Source organism: Bidens hawaiensis, unplaced genomic scaffold (assembly GCF_021521415.1).
Source record: "Bidens hawaiensis isolate Kalapana, Puna unplaced genomic scaffold, B.hawaiensis_p1.1 tig00067917_1, whole genome shotgun sequence".
Lineage (NCBI taxonomy): Eukaryota > Viridiplantae > Streptophyta > Magnoliopsida > Asterales > Asteraceae > Bidens > Bidens hawaiensis.
This window is the reverse complement of record NW_027502039.1, coordinates 3,250-15,167: the sequence shown is the minus strand read 5'-3', so window position 1 is coordinate 15,167 and position 11,918 is coordinate 3,250. Positions and strand designations below refer to the sequence as shown.

At 35.7% G+C, this 11,918-nt stretch overlaps 1 protein-coding gene across 1 annotated transcript; it reads right to left on the bottom strand.

Annotated features, from left to right (window-relative positions):
- Nucleotides 1-8,927: 8,927 nt before the first annotated feature.
- Nucleotides 8,928-11,162, bottom strand: LOC143605100 (lysM domain receptor-like kinase 4). Its single transcript, XM_077081339.1, has 2 exons — nt 10,450-11,162; nt 8,928-10,059 (listed from the first exon to the last, which is right to left on the bottom strand). Exons 1-2 carry the CDS (start codon nt 11,160-11,162, stop codon nt 8,985-8,987), a joined length of 1,788 nt encoding a protein of 595 aa, XP_076937454.1. The 3' UTR covers nt 8,928-8,984.
- Between the last annotated feature and the right edge of the window lie 756 nt (nt 11,163-11,918).

The following is an 11,918-nucleotide window of genomic DNA, read 5'->3' as shown; positions in this document are numbered from 1 at the left end:
TGCAGGTTTAGATCGTCTTGCTACCAGGCGCCTTTGCCCGTAGTAGTTTGTATACGACATCTGCACAGAGTATTACTTAGGGATAGGTAGATAACCAATCATAGCTTATCCCTACTTATCAAATAAATGGTTAAAGCTTAGGCACTAATATTAATTCGCTGAAACCGATGGCTCTGATACCTACCTGTCACACCCCGGTCCAAGGCCTAGGCGTGACCTTCCGGTTGTTATCTGTTTTGTAAATATATCAGAGTAGCGGGTTAATTTTAGCGGAAGTCTTCTATATTAAAATATTAATTTACATTACAAAATTACTCGGGAATTAAATACCCGAGTTTTTTGTTACAAAATATTGTTGTATTATTATTAGAAGGATTATATTGAAAATTAAGCCAAGTTGAGCGATCTTCTATCTTCATGACTCCTAATCCTTGTCTATCATTAGCAGCACTTAATTACCTGCATGGGTTAGAAAAATACGTTAGTTATGTGCTGGTGAAACGTTGATTCAATAAAATTATTTACAATAGTCGTTAAATACAAACAAAGTTTTATAGTTTCACAATCTCAGCAGGAACGCCTGTCAGTCCTGGGATTAGTACCACTGCCCTACACACACAATTCAAGGGTTCCCCGAGTTACATAGCCCTGTTCGGAGACAACCTTCTCCCAGGCTATGTGACCTGTTGGAGAACTGATTATGACTGACTTGGTTTTGTATTCCAATTATCAGTTATGTATGGATCCAGACATATGTGTATTTGGTCTGAGTTGCCTTTTATTATCTATTTTGTATTATAACGATTTTAGAGACAAATCATCTCATGCAAACATTTATCAGACTCTTTGCAGTTAACAACATGTTTACTACTAGAGTAAAATGAGTACAGTTGGTAAAAAGTTTAACGTATTCACCTTTTGTTGTTAGTTCGGTGATGTTCAGAACCTTTTTCCTTTCAGTATGCTATTAACCTATATTTGTAATACGTATGCATAAGTACCTTGAAGGTGTTCTTGATTAATCATCAGACCCTAGGTCTGATCAGCAGACAGCAGACCTTAAGTCTGACCTAACCTTAGTATAGTAATAGTCGTTTATGAAAATATACTTTGTATTTACATATGACGTTTGGGATGGCATGCTTTGGCTTAATAGGTTCTATCACGTTGGCAAACTTCTCCAAGTAAGTAAACAGGTCCCGCAGCTGATTGGGATTTGTACGGATTAATTACCTTAGACAAGAAGAGTCTACAAGTGATATCCCCCTTACAGTTACCACATGCCCGTCAAAATATATGGTTTTAATAACATTACTTCTTGTGGAAGTAACATCTTTACTTTAGTAAAACATTGTTTGGAGAGTCAGTTATGTTTAAAGACTATACCTTTAACTAGGTTCTAAGTAACTATGTAATAATAGGCAACTCAGACTGAATACACATGTGCCTGGATCTATACATAACTGATAATTGGCATACAAAACCAAGTCAGACATAACTAGTTCTCCAACAAGGTCACATAGCCTGGGAGAAGGTTGTCTCCGAACAGGGGCTATGTAACTCGGGGAACCTTTGAATTACGTGTGTAGGGCAGTGGTACAAACCCCGGGAATGACAGGCATTCCTGCTGAGATTGTGAAATAGAAAACTATATTTGTGTTTAACGACTGTAATAAATTATTTTATCGAGTCAACGTTTCACCAACACATAGCTGATGTATACTTCCACCCATGCAGATAATTAAGTGCTGATATTGATAGACAAAGATTAGAAGTCATGAAGATAGAAGATGGCTCAATTTTCAATATAATCCTTGTAATTATAATAATACAACAATATTTTGTAAACAAAAACTCGGGTATTTAATTCCCGAGTAATTTTGTATATAAATTAATATTTTAATATAGAAGACTTCTGCTAAAATGAACGCTACTCTGATATATTTACAAAACATGAACCAACCGGATAGTCACGGCTAGGCCTTGGACCGGGGTGTGACAGGTTGGTATCAGAGCCATCGGTTTCAGTGAATTAATATTAGTGCCTAAGCTTTAACCATTTATTTGATAAGTAGGGATAAGCTATGATTGGTAGTCTACCTATCCCTAAGTAATAATCTGTGCAGATGTCGTATACAAACTACTACGAGCAAAGGCGCTGGGTAGCAAGAGATCTAAACCTGCACCTAAACATGAGCCATCTGATATGGCTAGTAACAACTGTAACTTCGGTCACAGGCAAACGACTGATCCGATAGGACTGACTGATTCAGTGAATTCAATAAATTCGGCTAATATGATAATTCCGACGAATCCGATAAATCCGATGTATTCGATAGATCAAATAGATCCATATTTGGTTTACGAAAGCCAACTGATGTATACTCCTGGTAGTCCTGAAGTGCCGATAGAAATATCAAGCGATACTTCTGAGAGCATTCCGCAATATTATCCATCTGACATACCGACCTACGATCCGTCTGATGAGGTGGAGGTTCAAAGTAAAATTAAGCAAGAAACTAGTACAAATTCATCTAGTTGGATGAACTGTCACTCTAATCAAAGCATGTGGCACTTCGGGTCGCCACCACCGGGTTATCAAAATCCGCACATCGTAGCAAGACCGAGTCATGGACCAACCCATTATTCTGAGGTTCCTAACTTCCCACCGTACCAAGGTCCTATACCGACAATATCTGAACAAGCAAACGAAATATGGGAGGAAGCCCGTCTGATGGAGGAATTTAATACAACAAATATTCCTGATAAGGAAATGCAAGCATATGCGGCAAATCCTCATCTATACCCGAAGGAAAACGCTTATCTCTTTCCGTCAGGATCCGCACCCATAGGGTATCTAAACCAACCAAACGCGGTGATGGATGAGCTAAGAAATGAAAGAATCAAGAAGAAGAAGATAGGTGATAAGATTACAAAGAAATGTGACAAGATGAAAAATCTTGTTAAGAAATGGACTAGGGATTAGGAATATATGTTGTTTAAGCATGTTTTATTTTTATCCCTCTGTAATATAAAATAATGTAATATAATACAAATCAACAGGTGTACTGTGTTTTGAATCTGTATATTTTGTTGAATTACAGAATGTCTGAACAAAGAAACCATGAGAGCCAAGGGAGTTAAATTAATAAAACCAAGACCTGAAAACAAAAAATTCCTAAAGAGTATATTGGTGGTATCCGTGAAATAATCAAAGAAGCAGTTACACATCTGATTAAAGAAGCAGTAGCACCTCTAGTAAAAATGATCCAAGAAAATACTGCAAACTCAAAAGGCATGGCAAAATCGTCCAAACGTGCACAACCAAGCCAAAGCATTTCTGTTCATTATAAGAAAGAACCTAAAGTAACAAAAGAAGATAAAGAAAAGAAAGATGAGAGCTATGAAAGCTCAACTGTTGATCACGTGCCAAGCAAAGTGAAAAAATAAAGGTCAGCACAGGTTGTACATTTAAGGATTTCCAAGTATACAAGCCAAAAGAATTTTACGGTGACAAAGGGGCAATAGCCACTCTCCATTGGTTTGAGGAGATGGAATCCATTGTCATCATCAGTAAATGTATGGAGGAGGAAAGCATTCAGTATTCTTCCCAACTGTTTAAAGGGGAAGCTTTGGAATTGTGGAACACGTTAATCGAGGTGAAAGGGGGGAAACAATTTATATAATCTTGAGTGGAGAACTTTCTAAGAATTAATCAAGCAAAAGTTTTGCCTCGTACATGAAATTGATCATATTTAGACGAAACTCTGGAATTATAAGGTGTTTGGCACAAATCTCACGGAATACAACACCAAATTCCTTGAGTATTGCATATTAGTACCTCATTTGGTTACCCCTGAGTACAACAAGGTGACCAGATATATCTATAGATTTCCCAAAGAAATTCGTTTGTAAAAATACCTTTGTAAAAATAAAACGCAATCCATGTAACGTGTTATTCCCCCCAAAACATTTATAATTAATTAAAACATTTAAAAAGTTGGGATTGTGAGAACTCACCTCTGCCAGGAATTATTCGGTATAAAGCTCGTTAAAAGTTTGATTGCTCGTGTCCTATTAATACGGCACACGTTTCTACTGATTCAAATCGTATATATGGTTTTAAGTTGTTCATCCAACTTAATACTTTTCACACAAACATTTCATTTTCCTTAAAAAATGCTTTTCTTTTTTTTTAACATTTTGTGTTCGAACGACCCGCTGGAGACTTTTAGTTCAGTTAAGTCCATATTATAACTTTCACACAAGCACACAATTCCTAGCATATTATGAAAATGAATATTTCTAAGCCTAACTATTTACCTATATGCACATAATAGACATAAGTTATCAAACTATACACATAGAAACTATTATTGTTTATTTAATAATAATTATATAAATAACAAAAATTATTTATTTTACTAACCTTGAGTTTTAAAATATTTTTATTACTGAAAATATTCGTTTTACTCAAGGTTTTGTAGACTTTATATTTTTAAAAGCTATTCCTTCATTTTTGTCGGTTTCGCGTTTAATGGCGAACCGGTTACATTTAAAAAAAAATTATATGAAAACACTTTATATAGTTAAAATATTCAAGTTTTATGGTGTAGTTTATAAAAATATTTTTGTTTTCGGTTTTGTTAAAATTTACATAAAAAAGGTTATTTTTAAGGCACTTGCCTCATCCTTCGTGATGCGGAACATCTAAGATCTTGTTTTACTAACTTGGCTTTATTATATACATTATTTTATATAATGTATATCAAAATTTATGCTTTAGAAGCTGTTTTAAAACAGAGTCAGTTTTGTGTTAAAAAGCCAAATTGTCGACTGTCTAAGTAAACGACTATCAACCTTAACCAAATAAAGCGCATTAAGCATATAACTCATAAAAGTTAACCATTTTAAACATGTTTAACTTGTAAGTTTTTCTGATTTAATAATATGACATTTAAAATTACATTTTTACTAATTAAAGTGGGCATTTATCACATATTTGAAATGTTCATACTCATTTAATACACTTTTGCTAATTATCTTCTAACAATTGTAAAAAAATTGTTTCGTATTAGAAATCAGATTATTCTAATGGATTCATATATTTATTATATATTTTCACAAACATGACAAAGCTTACCTTTTATGCATTTTAAAGCTACAAGTACAACAAATCATCATGTTTACAATCAAGGATGAATCTCTTTCATATTCTAAATCCTTAACTCATAATATCATTCCATACTATTTACCAAAATCTATCAACCTTAACAACAAGCATATGAACAGGTCATCTACATGTATGCATGTATAAGTATATTTTTCATAAATACAAGTATGTTTTCACATTTCCTCAAAATCCCAACACATGTAAATCATCATTTTCATTTCGTCATTCAAATATCTAAAATAACCCCACCCTATCACTAATTCAATAACCATTTAACAAACTAACAATTTCTATCATCTAGAACAAGATACATATATGTATTCACATATACACACACGACACACATATCACGTTCGCACACTAACGGTTACACCACACACACCTTCAAAGTTCCATTTGTATACTTGATTTGATGTGGTTCATTATTTGTGTGAAGGGTATAAGTGTGAATGAACTAGTTTTAGCCATGAAACCTTAAGGAATCATAACTTAATAAAATGGGTTTATCTACCTTAAGGTTATGAGTGAGATGATGGTTTGTTGGTGTAGCCCCCTCAAATGCTTCAAAACCTCTTAAAAAACCTTACATATTAAATCTAACCCTTGATCTTGTAAGATTTCTTCAAGTTTTTATGGTTTAAATTTTAAAAATGATATATATGGTAATGGAGGGCAGGTACGGTTTCTACAAGAAATGTAATATGAATATGGAGTGTGCATGTGATTGAGATGAATAAATGGAAGAATTATAATGACAAATGGCTTATTGTGGCAATTGGTGGCCATGTGGATGTTCAAGGGGGGCCATGTGGATGTTCAAGAATGCACCACACCATCCCTATTTAATCTTTATCATCTTGGTGGGGCCATATGTTGGGGGTGAATGGTTTGGTGAAACAAGGGGCCAAATGGTTTTCTAGATGGTTATGTTTTGTTAGTTAATTAAATTGTGTCTTATACCCATTATTCTGCATTTTATAAATTTTAACTAAACAAATATTATTCATAAATTCTAATAGTTTGCGAGTTGGATCTGATTTTTAATTCCTACAATACTAGCTAAAGATATCAAGTTTTGGTGAAAGTTGGGATCAGTGTTCTTACGGGTTGATATACCAGCTCTTAAACGCTTACTTTCCCAATTTCGCGAAGCGAATATTCAAAAATTAAGTTTGTGATATATTATTAATATTTTCATTAATAGTATACTATTTTAATTAGATCATTCTCGATGTTTTGAAATATTTCTAGACTTTTAATTGTACCCGGGTCGTTGCCGGTGTTCGTTTCGCGCAGTGTCCACTTCGCGACAAAACTTAACTTTTTGAACACAATAAAATATAAATCATATATTTGTGGAGTTTTTGGACTAAAATAGCATTATTTCATTAATTATAATACTTTATTTATATAATCACGAATTATATTTGTACCGGATTAGGCTTAAAATATTCGAATGTCAAAAAGAGGGTCGCGACTCGTTATGGGCGTGATTAGCGTCCAAAAGCTGTCATATTCCAAATTAGATGATGATTTAGACACGTTTTCATTCAATTAATGATATGGAGATATCAATTCCATGATTTTCGGCACGATTAATAGATTCAAGATCAAGGGGGCTGCCATGGCAGACGGAAAAGAGGAGGGAAAAAGAAGAAACACTACAAATAAAAAGCCATTTGATGGCATACAAAAAGTATCACAAGAAACCAAAGAAGTGTCACTAAAGAACTTTGTTGAAATCAGTGACAAGCAAAAAAAAGTGCCACTAGAAGCGCTACCAATAAAGCCTTTTTTTGTATGTCACTGATAATGATGACACACAAAGGAAGTGCTACTAAAGAACCTTGTCCAAAAGTACTTTTTAAGGATTGATTTTTATTTAATAATAAACGTCTGAATAATAGAATACAAATTTTAAACGGACCGGGTTTTCGAGTCCATAAATTACGATTGTTACAAATGAAATGAATAATTACTTAAGCGTTGTTTGGTACACGGGAAAAAAAAAAGAAAAAAATAAAATTAAAATGGCAGTGAGTGACGGTGGTGGTGGGAGGTAGGTGACGGTTGTGGCATTGGTGGGTGGTCATGGTGGTGGGTGGTGGTGGACGACGGGAGATAATGGCGCTTGGAGGTGGGTGGTGCTGGTAACGATGGAGGTGGCAGGCAATGGTGGTGGATGACAGTGGTGGGCGGTGGTGATGAGGGCTGGGGCGATGGTTGATGGAGGCGATGGTGGGTGGTTGGCACTGATGGTGATGATTAATGCTGGTGGCGGTAGCGATGACGATGGACGGTGATGGTGGTGGTTGGAGGTGGTGGGTGGCGGCGGCAGTGGTGGTGGGTGGTGGTAGTGGGAGGATGGTGAAGGTAATGAGGGTGACAGAGAGAATGAAATGGAAAAAAAAAACATGAGGTATGGATGAAATGAAATTATGGTGTTTTAGGAGGAATGGAATGGACTAGGTAATAGGTCTTTTCATTCCTTTGATCAACCAAACACACTTTTTTCATTCCCTCATAATGAGTCATTCCATTTCGTCTTCCATTCTTGCATTCCAAATGCTACCTTGATATTAAGTAAGATTTCTATTAGTTCAAAAATAAGTATTAATAAAAAAGGTGGGGGCCACCTCACCAACTACCGTTTTTAATATAGACTAACATACATATAAATAGAATATCCATCACTAATTTGGGACGCAACATCTCTCTTTTTGTAGTGGTGATATGTTTTCATTTGGAAAATGCTCAAAATAAGCATTTATGAAAATAAGTTTCTAGTTTTAGATACCATTTGTAAAAAATTCTAAAAATAAGTATTATAAATTAGTCGTAACGAGTAGTTTGTAGAAATCAATTAGAACTTGCCACGTGTCCTTAAACTAACCGTAACGAGCATGTTCACTAATCATTACTCGTCACGACTAAATAAGTTTCATGCATTGTAATCAACGCCCACGAGTAATTCATAAGTCATTTGGTCGTGACGAGTAGATTATAATGTTAAACTAGTCGCGAGTCGCAACGAGTTAACTACTAATAAACTACTCGTGTAGTGAATGTGAACCAGGTAAATTAGTCGTCACGACTAAAGGACTTGTATATGAATTACTCGTGGGCGTTGATTACGAGGCATGGAAATTATTTAGTCGTGACGAGTAATTGATTAGTGAACGTGCTCGTTACAGTTAGTTTAAAGACATGCGACAGCTTTTAATTGTTCTACAAACTACTCGTCACGGCTAGTTTATAATACATATTTTTGGAATTTTTTGCAATTGATACCTAAAACTAGAAATTTGTTTTCATAAACACTTATTTTGGGAATTTTCTCGTTTTCATATATGGTGGATGTGATGGGGTGGATATCAAATCGGTCGGACGAGGATTGGCATGATGGCCAATTTTAAAACATGAAATCTAATATAAAGTATTAACTTGTGCTTAAGATACCAAGACGACATCCGTTATCAAAACATATGAAAGTCCCACATTTATGGTACTTTACACATCGGATGACAATCTGAACAAGTTACACAGTTTCTTGGTTGTTGACTCTTTCATTATGGTTAGGCTGTTGCTATATGTAGTACATGAATTAATGAACCAGATCATTTAAGGGAAATTAAAACATCTAAGACGAAGTAATATGTCGTGTTTCAATTGTTTGTGATGTTTAATCATGTAACAAACAGTTTTTGTGAAGAGACAAATCTATAATATTCCTGAAACAACATAACTGCCTTTAACTAGTTTTACATTACAACATTCTTCACCTTTATCTACAAGCTAGCTGATACTAATATTAATCTATTATTCTTCTTCTACAACTTGCATCATTTTGTAAATCAGCCTGAATTTTAACCAAAGAAGACACAATCTCGTCCATGCTTGGCCGGCTTTCGGGATCATGTTTCAAACAATTCAGACATAATCTTACCACTTGAACTGCATAACCCATGCTTCTGTTTTCTTCACTTCCTAAATCAACCATACCCCATATCTCACTAATTTGCGCATTTTCTCCCTCCATAATTGCACCAACTGTTGTAGAAAGTAGTACTTCTTGACCTCCATCAATAAACACAGCATATTTTCGAGTTATCAACTCCAACAACACCACTCCAAACGCATAAACATCAACTTTCGACGTAACCAAACCATTTCCTATATATTCAGGATAACCTCTAGTACCCACAATTCTGTTATCATTCCCGTCATCAATAGTTCTTGCAATACTGAAATTTGTAATCTTTGCTCTTAGATTACCATCAAGAACTATGTTGCAGGTGTTAAGGTTATTATGCACATACCCCGGCTTGGTGAAGTTATGAAGATAACGAAGCCCGTTAGCTACATCAATAGCGATCTGAATACGTGTGCGCAAACTACAAGGTTCCTTTAGCCAATCTTTAAGCGAACCCATCTTCACGTACTCGAAAACAAGGTACCACGAGTCTTGATGCTTGCAAAAACCCTTTACCAAATTAATATGGTTAATCTTGCTCAGCACACTCACTTGCTTGCATACATCAATGCTCGTCTTTTTAACAGCTAAAATCTGGTTTCCAAACGTTCCTCGGTACACAGATCCTTTTATCCAATGCTTACTATCAAAGTTTTCTGTAGCGATTTGCAGCTCCTTAAAGCTATAAACTTTCGTAATTCGCTCAAAGCTTGAGATTTTAGCAAGAAGATCCGCTGGCAATATCTCATTTTCCATCTGACTATTTCTTTTTCTCCTCATGCAAATCATGCCTGCTACAGTAACTAGAACAACTGTGAATACAAGAAAAGAACACACTGCTGCAATTCCAACTTTTATCGATTTGTTTGCTTTCGATCTTCTTGCAGAAGTTAATAAATTTGGTGGATTATGCCTGAAAGAGTTCAAAATAACATAAAAAGTGGTGAACAATATATTTCGTGCAATGAATAGCTAAAAACCATATCTCTTGAAGATTAAAATGAAAATGATAACTATTAATAAAGGTAACCATCTAATAATAATAAAACGTTATTAACTATCCTAATATTCAAAACAGACAGAGATAGAACACTATTAGTAAAGGACATAATAATTTCCCGCCACCACATGTTTTTGTCAAAATTTTCTAGACATTTTGACTTGGTTTTGCGTAGAAAACGTCCTATTTTAATTTGCTTGTAGTGGAATAGTGACTAACGAACAAAATTAAAAACAAAACTATAAAAGATACATCGAATAATAATAACTATAACGGATAATAAACTTAACTAAAACTACTTACCGTTGGATTACTGTCGGAGAAATAGGAGGTTTGTCGGGTAACGGAATCAACAACGTAGTGAAAGCGTACAAAGTGTCGGTTTCACTCAACCTGTTGGCCGTTAGCACACTTTCGGCAGTCATGTTAAATTTGTGAGCAACAAGATTCACACTATCCCCGAAACAAAGCCGGTAGGTCAATAAATGTTTTGTGCCATTCAAGATTTGATCTTTCGTAGGACATGCGCAACGAAGTGGAACTTTGAGTTCAAACCCTTCTTTTAACTCGAACTGGTCGTACTGATTCGCATGTTTTAACGAACCACACGTCGATAAACCTTGAAACGTGTTATTAGCTACAACAAAATAGGCCAGTGATTGCGGTTCAATATGGTAAGTGGTGATTGACTGATAATAGGTATTGGAGCAAGAACAGTTTACTGGAACTATGATCTCTTTGTCTTCTGGGAAAACGGTGGTTTTCGAGGCGTTGTTGATTCGGGCAAGGTTAGATGGGTTGGCGGACATTAGGGCCGCGATGGTGGCAACCAAGTTGTATGGTGGTTGGGATTTGAAGACAAGAAAGGAGGTACAAGAAGTGTGTTGGCCGTTGCAAGTGTAGAGGGATTTATTTGTGCAGTTAAAAGGTTGGTTTGCGGAGTATTGTTGTTGGGATTTGATGCATGAAGATTGGAAACTGATGCACATGAAGATATTGATCAAAGCCCACTTCATATTTTCAATGTTCTTTTCGAATAAATGGAGTCAAGATTGTGGTTGTGTGGTTGTTTATGTTGGAAGTAATTTCTAACTTGATAGGCCCGTCACGTGTAGGTGGCAGGTTGGACCTATTGGGGCTATGGAATTAGGGTTTATTATATTTGGTAATGTCTTAGCTAACAAGTTAGGTTAGTCTATATAAACAAAGATAGGTTAGACATTATAGATGTGATGTGTGAGATGTAACCGAGTTATGGTTCATCTAGAGACACACATGAGATGCAACCAAGTTAGGGTTCATCAAAAGTTAAACCGAGTTGGGGTTTGAAGGTTTGTAATCAGTTTTTTAAGTGAGATTTTCTGATTAATATAAAACGAGAGTTAGTCGTTTACTTCGTGTTTGATTATCGATCTGGGACTTGAATTGGTATCAGAGCCAAGTTCAAGAAATCGATAATTGGTTGTCGGCGAGCGGTAGCTTGAGGAGGAGCTATCAATCGGCGAATATCGGAACCAAGTTTGGTGCGTATTGATACGTCGGAGTAGCGGCGTGGGTACGAAGGTGCAACAAGGGTTGTTAGCGTTCAGTTCTGGTTTTGCAACGGCTAAAGTGTCGACGCCATAGGATTTTGATCACCAAGTTGGGTTCCGTGTTGAAGTCACTTTTCACAAGCAGGTCAATCAGAGTTAGATATGTAATGGCGATTTGTTGTTCGGCGGCAACAATAGGGAGAACCAACGGAAAGCTCAGTAACGTTGGTTGGGTTCTAA